Below are 16,998 nucleotides of genomic sequence, written 5' to 3'. Positions count from 1 at the left end.
ATCTCATTCCGGCTGAGGTCCCAAAGTTGGCAACCCTGTGTCCACATGCTACTTTCAGCTTAAATAGAACGACTTTAATTAGACGGGAGCAGCAGGTACACATACAGAGAGAGACACAGAGAGTTACCACAGCAACACTGCATGCCCATATATAACACACACAAGAAACTCTTTAAATTAAATAAAAACAACGAAACAGGAGCATATTCTGACCAGTACCACGGAAACAAAACAACTGACATGTTTTCTCCTGTGGGACGGGAGACGACACAATATCAATGCGTCTCTATTATTGTGTGGGCATAAATTCTCAGAGTTTCGTGGGTGAGGGCGGGACTGGACATACACACTGCCAGAATGGCAGGAGTGTAACACACATGCTGCGGGTGGTAATAGTTCAATTTTAGCGGGAGCAGGATGAAGAAATTAGTCCTGCACAGCGCTCTACCCGTTTCCCTTCCTCTAACAAATGGTGATCATTCATTGTTTTTTTCATCTTCTTCCTTTATACTGCCTATTGTTCTGTTTTATATTTTGAGATCTGAGAGGCAATCGATTGTAGTTTTTCGGGTGTGGTGTTTTCTTTTTTTCCTCTAATGGTAGACCCACTTTTATTCTTTCTTAAAATACTGCCCATTTTTCCCTTCCCCACTTCTCATATCTTGAATAAGTGAAGCAGTGTAAGATGTTTTTTTTTTTTTTTCCTCCTCAATGGACCAATTTACAGTGCTGTAGTTGGCTTGTTTCTTTTGGCCATTTAAGGCTGTTATTGCTGGGGTCCAGGATCTATAGTTTGGTGATCTGGTGGGTTATCCAGCTGAATGCTGGCACAGGAGAAATTACTCCCTGCAGCAAGGATAGGGGTTGTATGAAGTATCATGTGTCTGTTCAGGTGGCTATTTCGTCCAAATCTTTGGCCACATTCAGAACAGCCAAATGGTTTTTGTCCCGTGTGTATTATCATGTGTCTGTTCAGATTGCTCTTTAGTCCAAATCTTTGACCACATTCAGAACAGCCAAATTGTTTTTGTCCTGTATGAATTATCATGTGTCTGTTCAGGTCACCCTTTTGTCTAAATCTCTGATCACATTCAGAACAGCCAAATTGTTTTTGTCCTGTATGAATTCTCATGTGTTCGTTCAGGTGATTCTTTTGTCCAAATCTTCGACCGCATTCAGAACAGCCAAATAGTTTTTGTCCAGTATGAATTATCATGTGTTTGGTCAGGTGGCTCTTTCTTCTAAATCTTTGACCACACTCAGAACAGCCAATTGTGTTTCGTTCTGTATGAATAATCATGTGTCTGATCAAGTGGCTCTTTCGTCCAAATCTTCGACCACACTCAGAACAGCCAAATGGCTTAAGTCCTGTCTGAATTATCATGTGTTTCTTCAGAGAGCCCATTTGTTTCTGTCTTTTACCCTGGTCAGAACAGCCAAATGGTTTTCCGCTTGCTTGCCTCACTTTATGATGCACTGAGTTGTTAATGTGATCAGACGCTTTTCCATATTTGGAGCAATTAAATTGTTTCTCAGCAATATTGCAAATGCTTGAACTAACAACACTGGTATTGTTTCGACAGTTAAAACTTGACTGAAGTTTTCTGCTTTGTTTCCAGTCATAAAGGTCATCTGTCTCAGTTCCAGAACTGTCTGAACTCCTGCCACTGGTATGTTTTTGTAAAAGACTGGTTGGACCTGAGTTGCGGACTGGTTGTGGTCCTCCATCATCCTCTCCTTCAGCTTCTGCTGTCAGTACTGTGTGTACAGATGAGCTGCTGGCTACAGGCTCAGCCTCTGTGCTCTCATCAGTTTGGCTGTGATGAAGCTGTGATGACTCTGGCTTTTCATCATTTTCATTCTTCACAAGGACGGTGGTGAAACCAAACTTGGTGACATCTGCCTCCTCCAGCCGCTCTCCCTGCTGCCTTATCCACAGCTTCTCTTCTTCTTTAATGTCCTCTTGGTCAACACTCAGATCCCATTCCTGGTGTTCAGGCAGAATTTCTTCTTTACTCACCAACAATGTCTGCATGTCTGCAAAGAAATTAACAATACATGTTAAAACAGCACTCATTACAATAAAGTAGTAGAGTGATGAGTCTGACCTGATAACAGTAAGTTGTTGCACTGACGGAACTGATCAAGTGGAAGGGCGTATCAGGAGGGTTTGTTTTAGAATGCACCATTTTAATTCAAGCTTTCATCTTCCAGAATCAACTATTGTAATGTTTTATTTTCTGGATTGCCATATAAGAGTATGAGATGTCTACAGATGGTACTAAAGACTACTGCTTGAGTTTTGATGGAAACCAGGAGATTTGATCACAGCCATTCTGGCTTCTCTTCATTGGTCCCATGTGACTCAAAGAGCAGATTTCTGGGTTTTGTTGCTGACATACAAGGCTATAAATGGTCACAAACCCAACTATCTTGCTCACCTTGTTCAGCCTTATGTACTTCCGTGTTCCCTGTAGTCCTCAGATGCAAACTAACTCTGTTTCCAAACGGTTAAAAAGAAGTCTGCAGGCTTTTCTTGCTGTGCTCTTACCTTGTGGAACAGTTGATAGGTGTATTTTATAACTTAAAAATGGGAGCGATGCTAACACGTTAGCATGTCTATTGCATTTTCAATGTTAAAGTTTGCATTAAGCACATCTGTGTGCATTTGTTTTCTGTGTAACTATTAATGACTCAGTATTTGTTGTTGTAAAAGAGTCAAATGCATTACAAATTGTAATTTTTTTCATTTACTTTTATTTCTACACTCAACAAAAATATAAACGCAACACTTTTGGTTTTGCTCCCATTTTGTATGAGATGAACTCAAAGATCTAAAACTTTTTCCACATACACAATATCACCATTTCCCTCAAATATTGTTCACAAACCAGTCTAAATCTGTGATAGTGAACACTTCTCCTTTGCTGAGATAATCCATCCCACCTCACAGGTGTGCCATATCAAGATGCTGATTAGACACCATGATTAGTGCACAGGTGTGCCTTAGACTGCCCACAATAAAAGGCCACTCTGAAAGGTGCAGTTTTATCACACAGCACAATGCCACAGATGTCGCAAGATTTGAGGGAGCGTGCAATTGGCATGCTGACAGCAGGAATGTCAACCAGAGCTGTTGCTCGTGTATTGAATGTTCATTTCTCTACCATAAGCCGTCTCCAAAGGCGTTTCAGAGAATTTGGCAGTACATCCAACCAGCCTCACAACCACAGACCACGTGTAACCACACCAGCCCAGGACCTCCACATCCAGCATGTTCACCTCCAAGATCGTCTGAGACCAGCCACTCGAACAGCTGCTGAAACAATCGGTTTGCATAACCAAAGAATTTCTGCACAAACTGTCAGAAACCGTCTCAGGGAAGCTCATCTGCATGCTCGTCATCCTCATCGGGGTCTCGACCTGACTCCAGTTCGTTGTCGTAACCGACTTGAGTGGGCAAATGCTCACATTCACTGGTGTTTGGCACGTTGGAGAGGTGTTCTCTTCACGGATGAATCCCAGTTCACACTGTCCAGGGCAGATGGCAGACAGTGTGTGTGGCGTCGTGTGGGTGAGCGGTTTTCTGATGTCAATGTTGTGGATCGAGTGGCCCATGGTGGCAGTGGGGTTATGGTATGGGCAGGCGTCTGTTATGGACGAAGAACACAGGTGAATTTTATTGATGGCATTTTGAATGCACAGAGATACCGTGACGAGATCCTGAGGCCCATTGTTGTGCCATACATCCAAGAACATCACATCATGTTGCAGCAGGATAATGCACGGCCCCATGTTGCAGGGATCTGTACACAATTCTTGGAAGCTGAAAATGTCCCAGTTCTTGCATGGCCGGCATACTCACCGGACATGTCACCCATTGAGCATGTTTGGGATGCTCTGGACCGGTGTATACGACAGCGTGTACCAGTTCCTGCCAATATCCAGCAACTTCGCACAGCCATTGAAGAGGAGTGGACCAACATTCCACAGGCCACAATTGACAACCTGATCAACTCTATGCAAAGGAGATGTGTTGCACTGCATGAGGCAAATGGTGGTCACACCAGATACTGACTGGTATCCCCCCCAATAAAACAAAACTGCACCTTTCAGAGTGGCCTTTTATTGTGGGCAGTCTAAGGCACACCTGTGCACTAATCATGGTGTCTAATCAGCATCTTGATATGGCACACCTGTGAGGTGGGATGGATTATCTCAGCAAAGGAGAAGTGCTCACTATCACAGATTTAGACTGGTTTGTGAACAATATTTGAGGGAAATGGTGATATTGTGTATGTGGAAAAGTTTTAGATCTTTGAGTTCATCTCATACAAAATGGGAGCAAAACCAAAAGTGTTGCGTTTATATTTTTGTTGAGTGTATATTGTAATTTCACACTGATCACAGAAAATATCTCAAACTTACCTGGTGACATCTCAAACTTACCCGCCTCTTGATCCCTGAACAATTTTTGTAGTTTTTTTTTTTTTTTTTGGTTAAAAGGTTCTTTTTTTGCTTGTACAAGATCTGTGCTGTTTGGAATTTTACTATGTTTGTTAATTTTAATAGTTTTAACTTTAAGAAGAGTAAGGAGTCTGGTCTTGAGAGTCAACATTATGAAGGACCAGTATTGCCCTTTTTTGAAGAATAGTTAGTGATCAATCAATCAATCAATCAATCACACCATTGACTTCATGAATGAAGCTCAGTGAACAAAGGAGAATCGTGTAGAAGCAGTGTTGCCACATTTACTTTGAAAAAGTAATCCAATTACTGATTACTCCTTGAAAAAGTAACTTAGTTACTTTACTGATTACTCAATTGTAAAAGTAACTAAGTTAGCTTACTAGTTACTTTTTTAGTTACTTTCCCCAGCTGCCGACAACAACCCACGTCAACATGACAATGATACCTGTTTTGCCAAAACTCACTTTATAGTCACCCTTTCTTGACTTCAATGAAAACAAATACTTGTTTTATAAAAAGTAAAATAAAGACGTCTTTCTTGACCTCATATTTAACTGTTGACAGCACTGTAACAGTAAAACTTGCCATTTCAAACCTACATTGTTTATAAATGTAACTATTAAATTCTAACACTTTTCTAACATTTAAATTCTCTAAACATTTTACTTGTCGAAATTATTATTATTTTAAGCAGTATTAGTAGTTGTAGTAAAAAACGGCTTCAAAACTTTAATCTAGGGGTGTTGTGGGGGAGGGGGGCACATCCTTGCCCCACGCCCCCATCCCATCTGGATTCGCCCCTGCTTTGGCCTTTGAGCACAAAGAATGGATAAGATTTATTTATACAGAAAACAGGACCAGATTTACAGGTAAGAAAGTTTTATTGCATTTTCACATCATGTGGTCCTCAGAAAGAGAGTTTAGGTGCATTTGAGTGGAAAATAGTGTTAGTTGTTGACGCGTCGCGGAGGATCAGCTGTTTTTAACGAGACGATACGGAGCGGCTCAGCTCAGAATTCTAAATAAAGGAGGAAAAAAAGTATAAAAATGTCTTTGTAAAGCTCAGTGCAGGTGTGCTGATCACCGCGCTTTAAGAGGTGAGGACGAGTCGAGCAGCTGCAAAAAAACGCGGATGAAAAGCTCACAGCTCACTGAAAGTGTGCAGTTCAGTCGAACCCCGACCTCCTGCCCACAGACCAAGTTTAATGCTGCTGTCGACCCACAATGAAAAATAATAGTAACGCACAGTGACATGGAGAAGTAACTTTAATCTGATTACTGATTTGGAAGATAACGCGTTAGATTACTCGTTACTAAAAAAAGTGGTCAGATTAGAGTTAACGGCATCACTGTGTAGAAGTACATATGGTGTCCACACTAGAGCTGAAACGATTAATCGAATAACTCGAATAATTCGATTATAAAAAACATTCGGGGCAAATTTTGTGCCTCGAAGCTCCATTTAACATTATCGTACATATGCCAGGCCTGTGTGTGGCGCTGTATTGTCCTCAGAAAAAAACAGAAGACTAGAGCATGCACATAAGCCGTGTAAAAGCTAATCAACGTAGTACCAAAAGCTACAGCTTTCCAACACTGCACACAGAATAAAATAAAGCCTTTTAAGAGAAAGAGGGTCCACGCTGATCATCTAAAACACACTGACTGCTGTTTGCTTTAAATACGCACTGCATATTTAAAGTGAACCGCAGTCAGTTGTTTAAATGGCTCTCGCCTTTGCAGACATGCAGTGGGACACACTGCTGCCTCATAACTGCTCGTAATGTCAGATCTTAAAGTTCAGAGTCTGTTGTATGTCTCCCCCTTCCCACCCCAAAAATTGCCAGTACTCACTTGCAAATGTACTTAAACATCCCTTGTTTATTGTTTCAGCATTCTAAAGAGACAGCGAGAGAGAGAGAGAGAGAGAGAGAGAGAGAGAGAGAGAGAGAGAGAGAGAGCGCTTCATGTACTGTTTTGAGAACAGAACGCATTTCCAAAAACAAACTATCTCTTTTAGTCATATTTGGAGTCACTTCGGGTAAATTGTTTGGGTGAGTCTGGGTGAGTTTGGGGAAATTGTTTGGGTCAGTCTGGGTGAGTTTGGGTAAATTGTTTGAGTCAGCCTGGGTGAGTTTGGGTAAATTGTTTGAGTCAGCGTGGGGTGAGTTTGGGTAAATTGTTTGAGTCAGCCTGGGTGAGTTTGGGTAAATTGTTTGAGTCAGCCTGGGTGAGTTTGGGTAAATTGTTTGGGTCAGTCTGGGTGAGTTTGGGTAAATTGTTTGGGTCAGTCTGGGTGAGTTTGGGTAAATTGTTTGGGTCAGTCTGGGTGAGTTTGGGTAAATTGTTTGAGTCAGCCTGGGTGAGTTTGGGTAAATTGTTTGAGTCAGCCTGGGTGAGTTTGGGTAAATTGTTTGGGTCAGTCTGGGTGAGTTTGGGTAAATTGTTTGAGTCAGCCTGGGTGAGTTTGGGTAAATTGTTTGAGTCAGCCTGGGTGAGTTTGGGTAAATTGTTTGAGTCAGCCTGGGTGAGTTTGGGTAAATTGTTTGAGTCAGCCTGGGTGAGTTTGGGTAAATTGTTTGGGTCAGCCTGGGTGAGTTTGGGTAAATTGTTTGAGTCAGCCTGGGTGAGTTTGGGTAAATTGTTTGAGTCAGCCTGGGTGAGTTTGGGTAAATTGTTTGAGTCAGCCTGGGTGAGTTTGGGTAAATTGTTTGAGTCAGTCTGGGTGAGTTTGGGTAAATTGTTTGGGTCAGTCTGGGTGAGTTTGGGTAAATTGTTTGGGTCAGTCTGGGTGAGTTTGGGTAAATTGTTTGGGTCAGTCTGGGTGAGTTTGGGTAAATTGTTTGAGTCAGCCTGGGTGAGTTTGGGTAAATTGTTTGGGTCAGTCTGGGTGAGTTTGGGTAAATTGTTTGGGTCAGTCTGGGTGAGTTTGGGTAAATTGTTTGAGTCAGTCTGGGTGAGTTTGGGTAAATTGTTTGAGTCAGTCTGGGTGAGTTTAGGTAAATTGTTTGGGTCAGTCTGGGTGAGTTTGGGCAAATTGTTTGGGTCAGTCTGGGTGAGTTTGGGTAAATTGTTTGGGTCAGTCTGGGTGAGTTTGGGTAAATTGTTTGGGTCAGTCTGGGTGAGTTTGGGTAAATTGTTTGAGTCAGCCTGGGTGAGTTTGGGTAAATTGTTTGAGTCAGTCTGGGTGAGTTTGGGTAAATTGTTTGGGTCACTCTGGGTGAGTTTGGGTAAATTGTCGCACTGCTGTGCTCATGTTCAGGTGCAGCCTGACTGACTGAGGATTACACTGACCGCCTGCACTTACGGTCCGGTGTCAGGGGAGTGCTGAATAATTACACAGGACAACAAAAAGGGATACACTAAGTTTGACAATCTGTGTGGTGGTACTGTGACATTGTGCCATTGCTTAGGGAGAGACCTGGACTGTTGATGTTGTTTAAAAACTCAAAACTACTTTTTATCCAATTACTCAATCACCAGAATAATCTATAGAATTCTTGAGTACTAAAATAATCAATAGCTGCAGCCCTAGTCCATTTTATATTTTTAGCTTAAATAGAATGTTTTTAACAGGAGCAGCACACAGAAGAGGAGCAGAACAGGCCCCAACAAAAAGTTTCCTAGATTTGATTGTTGATGCGAGGTGTAGAAAATAATAAAGGAGTATTAACTGAGCGTGAGGTCTCTACGGGAAAATATCAGACAGAGATATAGACAGTGCGAAAAAACACAGATCTGATAGTCCACTACAGGTCGAGCAAGCAAGGTTAATAATTAGTTTATCTAACAGGTGGTCCAGTTGTTAGCTGGTAAACTTTCAATCTGTGTTTTTTCTGATGCTGTTTAGATATTTATGGAGTATGTTCATGTCCAACTTGGTTTTTCTAATCGTGTTTTCAGCTTTCTGGTTTGTAACAAATGTGATAAACGTTCTGGACCAACTGGCATGGTAAGCCATATCAGACCCGAAATCGCAGCCATATAAAAATGGATCTTATTCACTGAGTCCTGTTGATTTTAATTCATATTGCACTGATAAATTCTGGGAGCCAAGATAATTCTTCTTCATCTGCTCATAACCAGAGCTGCTCTTACCTGTGTACAATAGGTTGCTGATGTTGACCTTTTAGTGCCAAGTGTTAACCAAACCTCTGTGTGCCAGAATACACAAACCACTGCCACATCATCTTCCAGTTACCTTTGTTCATTTCTAAATTCAAAGTCCTGGGTGATCATCGAAATATTGAGGGTGGTGATGTCACTTTCCTTCAGTTAAGAAATTATTCAGAGATTTTACATATAGAAATATAGAAATTTTACGTGCATTTCTGATCAAAAGCCTCCTCATCCTATTGTTAAGTATTCACAGAAGCACCCGATGAAGAAAATATTTGAGCATTACAGCATGTTATAAACTGGGCTGTGAAATGAAAATTGTGAAAGCCGAGGAAAACCTGCGGGGGGTGGGGGGGCAGCCCCCCAGGAGCCGGGGTCTAGGGCGCATGGGGCCTCAGAAAGCACATTAATCTTGTATCTAATGATACATCATCATCATCATCTCCTGGAAGAAAAAAAAAATCTCAAAAGAAGTGCACATTTAAATGACCCTGTATTCAACCTTTCATTTGAACTGTCAATTTCAATTTATTTTCATTTATATAGCGCCAAATCACAACAGAGTTGCCTCAAAGCGCTTCACACAGCGGAAGAAACCTCAAGCAGACCAGACTCAAAGGGGTGACCCTCTGCTTGGGCCATGCTACAAACATAAATTACAGAACAATTCACAGAACAATTCACGGACGAATACACAAGAAATGCTGTTGGCGCACAGGACAGGAGGATCGCCAACACGAACACAGCTCCCATCTCTGGATGGAGCTGCACCTTAAACAGAGAGAAAAAAACAGAATCAGGCATCAGAAAGACAAAAAACACTGTATAATTTGCCAGCATTAAACAACAAGAAAAACAGAGAAATGCTAAGGTGATCGCCGCCCACTAGCCCTAAACTTCACTAAAAGACCCAGAATTTAGGTAAAGCTGAGGCCGCAGCCCGCTCCAATTACCGTATTTTCCGGACTATAAGTCGCACCAGCCACTTTATCCATTATAAAGAAAAATAAACCATAAATAAGTCGCACCGGAGTATAAGTCGCACCAGCCACTTTATCATTATAAAGAAAAATAAACCATAAATAAGTTGCACTGGACTATAAGTCCCATGGACATACAGGTATGTTAACTTAACATGAAAAGTTCAGATGATAATATTGTGACGGCTACCGTTTTCAGATGCATATTTCACCAGTCGTAACTTACAATCTGCAGAGTATGATTTTCTTTTTGGTGGCATTTTTTCGGGCCTTCTCCGTTGTCTTGTTAAGTTATCAGTAACGTTGAAATTTATATTTTTCTATGGTAGTCAGAAGTCACAGGAACAGTCACACAAGCCTTGAGCGCCCTCTCGTGAGCTGCATTTTACCTACAGATATGTTTGTATTTTGCGGACCACATTGCGAGCCGAACCATGCAGCACCTACATGCACAGCTCATGACCACCCAGCGTTGTCGATCCAGCTCCTTCCAAGTGCAGACGCTAATCCTCCGCCGTCGCTCAGTGCTCCCATGCAGCTCTCAGCGTCAACTCTGCTCACACTGATATCCAAGGGTTGAAGCTGTTTTGTTAGCCGTCCCGGAATAAACACCATGTTCGTCTGCTTCAAACGCTATTCACAATCTTCGACGCCAGCTCCTTCCAAGTGCACACACTAATCCTCCGCCGTCGCTCACCCGGTGCTCCCACGCAGCTCCCACGCAGCTCTCAGCGTCAACTTAAACACTCTGCTCACACTGATATCCAAGGGTTGAAGCTGTTTTGTTCGCCATGCCGGAATAACAGCAAGCACCGTATTCGTCAGCTTCACACGCTGTGGGTGAGGTGAGGAATACGCGTCCAACGTTCTGTTCTCTGATCTATCCAGGGTTGGGACCAGAAAGCAGAGTTGTAGTCTTACACACCTCTCTGCAGCTTCTCTCCCCCTGCCATCCCCCTATTACCCCATCCCCGTAGAGACGGTGCCTGCTCCCAGACTACCAATAACCAGCAAAAATCTATTTAAGCATAAAAATTCAAAAAGAAAAAATAATATAGCACCTTCAACTGCACCACAGACTAAAACAGTTAAATGTGGTCTACTAAACATTAGGTCTCTCTCTTCTAAGTCCCTGTTGGTAAATGATATAATAATTGATCAACATATTGATTTATTCTGCCTTACAGAAACCTGGTTACAGCAGGATGAATATGTTAGTTTAAATGAGTCACACCCCCGAGTCACACTAACTGTCAGAATGCTCGTAGCACGGGCCGGGGCGGAGGATTAGCAGCAATCTTCCATTCCAGCTTATTAATTAATCAAAAAAACCCAGACAGAGCTTTAATTCATTTGAAAGCTTGACTCTTAGTCTTGTCCATCCAAATTGGAAGTCCCAAAAAACCAGTTTTATTTGTTATTATCTATCGTCCACCTGGTCGGTTACTGTGAGTTTCTCTGTGAATTTTCAGACCTTTTGTCTGACTTAGTGCTTAGCTCAGATAAGAGTAATTATAGTGGGGCGATTTTAAACATCCAACAGATGCTGAGAATGACAGCCTCAACACTGCATTTAATCTATTATTAGACCTATTGGCTTGGCTCAAAAAGTAAATGAGTCCCACCACCACTTTAATCATATCTTAGATCTTGTTCTGACTTATGGTATGGAAATAGAAGACTTAACATATTCCCTGAAAACTCCCTTCTGTCTGATCATTTCTTAATAACATTTACATTTACTCTGATGGACTACCCAGCAGTGGGGAATAAGTTCATTACACTAGAAGTCTTTCAGAAAGCGCTGTAACTAGGTTTAAGGATATGATTCCTTCTTTATGTTCTCTAATGCCATATACCAACACAGTGCAGAGTAGCTACCTAAACTCTGTAGTGAGATAGAGTATCTCGTCAATAGTTTTAACATCCTCATTGAAGACAACTTTGGATGCTGTAGCTCCTCTAAAAAAGAGAGCTTTAAATCAGAAGTGCCTGACTCCGTGGTATAACTCACAAACACGTAGCTTAAAGCAGATAACCCGTAAGTGGAGAGGAAATGGCGTCTCACTAATTTAGAAGATCTTCACTTAGCCTGGAAAAAGAGTGTTGCTCTATAAAAAAACAAACAGCCCTCCGTAAAGCTAGGACATCTTTCTACTCATCACTAATTGAAGAAAATAAGAACAACCCCAGGTTTCTTTCAGCACTGGTAGCCAGGCTGACAAAGAGTCGAGCTCTATTGAGCTGAGTAATTCCATTAACTTTAACTAGTAATGACTTCATGACTTTCTTGCTAACAAAATTTAACTATTAGGGAAAAAATTACTCATAACCATCCCAAGACGTACGTTATCTTTGGCTGCTTTCAGTGATGGCCGGTATTTGGTTAGACTCTTTCTCTCCGATTGTTCTGTCTGAGTTATTTCATTAGTGTACTTCATCCAAACCATCAACATGTTTATTAGACCCCAGTCCTACCAGGCTGCTCAAGGAAGCCCTACCATTATTTATGCTTCGATCTTAAATATGATCAATCTATCTTTGTTAGTTGGCTATGTACCACAGGCTTTTAAGGTGGCAGTAATTAAACCATTACTTAAAAAGCCATCACTTGACCCAGCTATCTTAGCTAATTATAGGCCAATCTCCAACCTTCCTTTTCTCTCAAAAATTCTTGAAAGGGTAGTTGTAAAACAGCTAACTGATCATCTGCAGAGGAATGGTCTATTTGAAGAGTTTCAGTCAGGTTTTAGAATTCATCATAGTACAGAAACAGCATTAGTGAAGGTTACAAATTATCTTCTTATGGCCTCGGACAGTGGACTCATCTCTGTGCTTGTTCTGTTAGACCTCAGTGCTGCTGTTGATACTGTTGACCATAAAATTTTATTACAGAGATTAGAGCATGCCATAGGTATTAAAGGCACTGCGCTGCGGTGGTTTGAATCATATTTGTCTAATAGATTACAATTTGTTCATGTAAATGGGGAATCTTCTTCACAGACTAAAGTTAATTATGGAGTTCCACAAGGTTCTGTGCTAGGACCAATTTTATTCACTTTATACATGCTTCCCTTAGGCAGTATTATTAGACGGTATTGCTTAAATTTTCATTGTTACGCAGATGATACCCAGCTTTATCTATCCATGAAGCCAGAGGACACACACCAATTAGCTAAACTGCAGGATTGTCTTACAGACATAAAGACATGGATGACCTCTAATTTCCTGCTTTTAAACTCAGATAAAACTGAAGTTATTGTACTTGGCCCCACAAATCTTAGAAACATGGTGTCTAACCAGATCCTTACTGTGGATGGCATTACCCTGACCTCTAGTAATACTGTGAGAAATCTTGGAGTCATTTTTGATCAGGATGTGTCATTCAAAGCGCATATTAAACAAATATGTAGGACTGCTTTTTTGCATTTACGCAATATCTCTAAAATCAGAAAGGTCTTGTCTCAGAGTGATGCTGAAAAACTAATTCATGCATTTATTTCCTCTAGGCTGGACTATTGTAATTCATTATTATCAGGTTGTCCTAAAAGTTCCCTAAAAAGCCTTCAGTTAATTCAAAATGCTGCAGCTAGAGTACTGACGGGGACTAGAAGGAGAGAGCATATCTCACCCATATTGGCCTCTCTTCATTGGCTTCCTGTTAATTCTAGAATAGAATTTAAAATTCTTCTTCTTACTTATAAGGTTTTGAATAATCAGGTCCCATCTTATCTTAGGGACCTCGTAGTACCATATCACCCCAATAGAGCGCTTCGCTCTCAGACTGCAGGCTTACTTGTAGTTCCTAGGGTTTGTAAGAGTAGAATGGGAGGCAGAGCCTTCAGCTTTCAGGCTCCTCTCCTGTGGAACCAGCTCCCAATTCAGATCAGGGAGACAGACACCCTCTCTACTTTTAAGATTAGGCTTAAAACTTTCCTTTTTGCTAAAGCTTATAGTTAGGGCTGGATCAGGTGACCCTGAACCATCCCTTAGTTATGCTGCTATAGACGTAGACTGCTGGGGGGTTCCCATGATGCACTGTTTCTTTCTCTTTTTGCTCTGTATGCACCACTCTGCATTTAATCATTAGTGATCGATCTCTGCTCCCCTCCACAGCATGTCTTTTTCCTGGTTCTCTCCCTCAGCCCCAACCAGTCCCAGCAGAAGACTGCCCCTCCCTGAGCCTGGTTCTGCTGGAGGTTTCTTCCTGTTAAAAGGGAGTTTTTCCTTCCCACTGTAGCCAAGTGCTTGCTCACAGGGGGTCGTTTTGACCGTTGGGGTTTTACATAATTATTGTATGGCCTTGCCTTACAATATAAAGCGCCTTGGGGCAACTGTTTGTTGTGATTTGGCGCTATATAAAAAAATTGATTGATTGATTGATTGATTGGTTATCGCGACCAGCGTGACTTATAGGACGGCCGCCATACTACAGTGTCCATGATGCATTGCATTTCCTTTTCTGGTGGCCATTTTAAAACATAGATTGACTCTGTCACGTAAAATTGTCTCCACAGAATCTGACTGTTTTATTGACGCAGGGAGATCATTCCACAGAACAGGGGCACGATAAGAGAAAGCTCTGTGACCCGCAGACTTCTTATTCACCTTAGGGACACAAAGTAGTCCTGCACCCTGAGAACGTAAAGCCCGGGCTGGTACGTAAGGTTTAATTAGGTCAGCTAGGTAGGGAGGTGCCAGTCCATGAATAATTTTATAGGTTAGTAGCAGAACCTTAAAATCTGATCTCACTGGGACAGGAAGCCAGTGAAGGGATGCCAAAATGGGTGTAATGTGGTTGAATTTTCTGCTTCATGTCAAAAGTCTGGCTGCAGCATTTTGAACCAATTGGAGACCCCTAATGCTGGTAAAGTAGTCCAATCTAGAAGAGATGAACGCATGGATCAGGGTCTCAGCATCAGCCATAGACAGGATGGGACGAATCTTCGCTATATTTCGCAGGTGGAAGAAAGCAGTCCTAGTAATATTTCTAATGTGGAGGCCAAAGGACAATGAAGGATCAAAAATTGTCTGAATTTTTGATCAACATTATCACTGAACTGTCAATGATAATGTTGAAATAACAGAATATGACGTGGAAGTAGGATCTGGAATGATTTTCCTTTTAATTGTAAACCAAATTCTGGATTAACTCAGAACAATTAAACTTCATGAAATTCATGAAGACTGAAAAGACTGTTAAAGCATTTCAAAAACCACAGCTAAAGCTTGTAGAATATTTTGAAAATCAGGGTAAAATATCAGTAACATACTTTATAGTAAAAAAGTCACATGTAAATTCCTGTAAATCCATTCACAGCCACAATATCTTTTTCCAGTGAAAGAAAGTCCAGATTAATTTTAAAAGGTCACATAATCTTGTCTGAAATCCCGTTTGAATAGCATGTTTATTTTCGAGAGTCAAAAAAAAAAAAAAAAATTCTTACCTTGTTTCCCGAAGACACAAGATGCAGTTCGCTTTTCCCGTCTCTTATCTTTCGGATGTGTTCATGAAGCCAAACTTTAAATTCAACCCAGTGCCGCCAATTTCACAGATTCTTGTCTTTATTAAACTTTTTACAACTGTGTTTCTTGCCATCTTCCCTCTCTCTGACATCCCTCCGTGACACAGACATGCCGCAAAATTCTTCTTTTAAAAACTTGATGGCTCTGAAAGTGTGCAATGTCCACATGCTACATTTAGATTAAAGAACAGTGTCTTGCAGCGGGCACACAGCATCGCCGTAACAACAAACCAGTCATGCTTTACGACAACTGTCATAACAGCCACACTTTGAGAGAGTCATTTTTCTCAGTGACGATCACAGAGTAAAATAATAACTCCCCCATGATGAAATTTGCGGCAGTTTTCACAGCCCTGTATAAAGTATCAGCACTACAAACAAAGTTGAGTCAACAAACCTGTTCTGCAGAAGAGATTTGGAGGATTAAAACAGCACCCAGCCCTTTACCTGTTTTGGTCTCTTCTTTTAAATGACACAGTTCTTCCTGGTCTGTGATCATGCCTTCATCAGCAGGTGTTCCCTGTAGTTTCAAGATGGCCCTCAGTTGCTGGACTTCAGATATATTTGTAGAAAACCTTTAAAAACACACAAAACGACAGAGAGTCAATGACCAAGTGGAGGAAAGACTAAAAACAGGACGATTTAATCATTGGCTGCTCTACTGCCCAGGCTGACCGATCATAAGTGTGAGACAACACCGAAACGTCTCTGTGCTGGGACAGACGTCCTAAAGCAGGAGACACCAACCCTGATCCCAGAGATCACCTGATGTGAACGTTTTCCTCTCGTACCTGCTGTAACCAGCTGATCAGAGAGAGAGAGAGGGAGAGAGAGAGAGAGAGAGATTAATGTCCATAAGATGTTTGTTCAAATAAATTAATTTTATTTAATATTTAATTAATAAATTAATTGAATAAAGCAAATTAATGAGAATCTTAATTGACAAATATCACGGCAACAAATTTATAACTTTAATTTTACACAAACCTTTGTTTAGTTTTCTTTTAAATATGTTGTATGTTTAGTTGCCTCAATGGTCAAACTTGCAGTCTTGTTGAGTGAATTACATTTTCTAGGTTTGTTGTAAAATAACTCAAAGGCTCAGTTTGGGCTGGGCCATATGGCAAAAATGTAATCACTTTTTTCCATACTGATCAATTTTGATCTTCAATATGATACATAATTTGACTGAAGTCTAAAGAAACAGTGTCAGATTGAAAAAACAATGTTCTATTAAAATAATTTGTCATGTTGTATCAAATACGCTCTCAAAGAATTTTGTAATTACCTCCGCCAATGAAGCTGAGTGGAGGTGATGTTTTCACCCTTCTTTGTTTGTTTGTTTTGTAGCGAACCTGGCCTCATTCAGAATTAATCCTAAATAAAGTACATTGATTCTGTTTCCCAAAATTGCTTATGTCTCAAGCTGAAAAGGCTGGTGTTACACTTTTGACCTGACTCCCTGTTCCACCTGGAGGATGTCTCCTCAACACTCCTTCAGCCATAATATTCCAGCAGAGTGACAATTCAGTTTTTCTTCAAAGGCGTTCCTGGAACCTACCAGGGAGTGTAATCGGACATTTTAACTGCCACACATCAATGTGAAAAGCTTTCCAGACCAGCCAGAGTGTCTCTCCTCAAAGATAACGGCAATAAACTCAGAAAAACTCAGAACCTTGACGAAACCACAGCTTCCCCTAGAGTCAATAGTTAGACGGACAAATAATTATTAAATCTTAAAGTTGTTAATTATGTTGGTGCCGCACTGGTGGGGCCCCATTTCAATTTTTTGAGCTGCTTCAGTCAGTGCAGAGTGAGAGAGAGAGTGCGCACGGAGCAGAGAGGAAGCAACACACAAAACTGACGGTACGTTCTGTTCACACCATGTGCACGTGTCGGTGACA

General features: G+C 41.2%; 1 protein-coding gene across 1 annotated transcript; it reads right to left on the bottom strand.

Annotated features, from left to right (window-relative positions):
- Nucleotides 1-651: 651 nt before the first annotated feature.
- On the bottom strand, nt 652-15,669 carry LOC117523315 (zinc finger protein OZF-like). Its single transcript, XM_034184802.1, has 2 exons — nt 15,542-15,669; nt 652-2,037 (listed from the first exon to the last, which is right to left on the bottom strand). The coding sequence occupies exons 1-2, from the start codon at nt 15,591-15,593 to the stop codon at nt 767-769; spliced, it is 1,323 nt and encodes a 440-aa protein (XP_034040693.1). The 5' UTR covers nt 15,594-15,669; the 3' UTR covers nt 652-766.
- Nucleotides 15,670-16,998: the final 1,329 nt, after the last annotated feature.

The sequence above is a fragment of the Thalassophryne amazonica genome, chromosome 13 (genome assembly GCF_902500255.1).
Source record: "Thalassophryne amazonica chromosome 13, fThaAma1.1, whole genome shotgun sequence".
Lineage (NCBI taxonomy): Eukaryota > Metazoa > Chordata > Actinopteri > Batrachoidiformes > Batrachoididae > Thalassophryne > Thalassophryne amazonica.
This window is presented reverse-complemented; position numbering and strand designations above follow the sequence as displayed.

Excerpts from the sequence above, each read along its gene's own strand:
- LOC117523315 (XM_034184802.1), bottom strand. The coding sequence starts at position 15,593 with ATGATCACAGACCAGGAAGAACTGTGTCATTTAAAAGAAGAGACCAAA. Across the intron at positions 2,038-15,541 it reads AAAAGAAGAGACCAAAACAG|ACATGCAGACATTGTTGGTG; the intron begins GTAAAGGGCTGG and ends ATTTCTTTGCAG.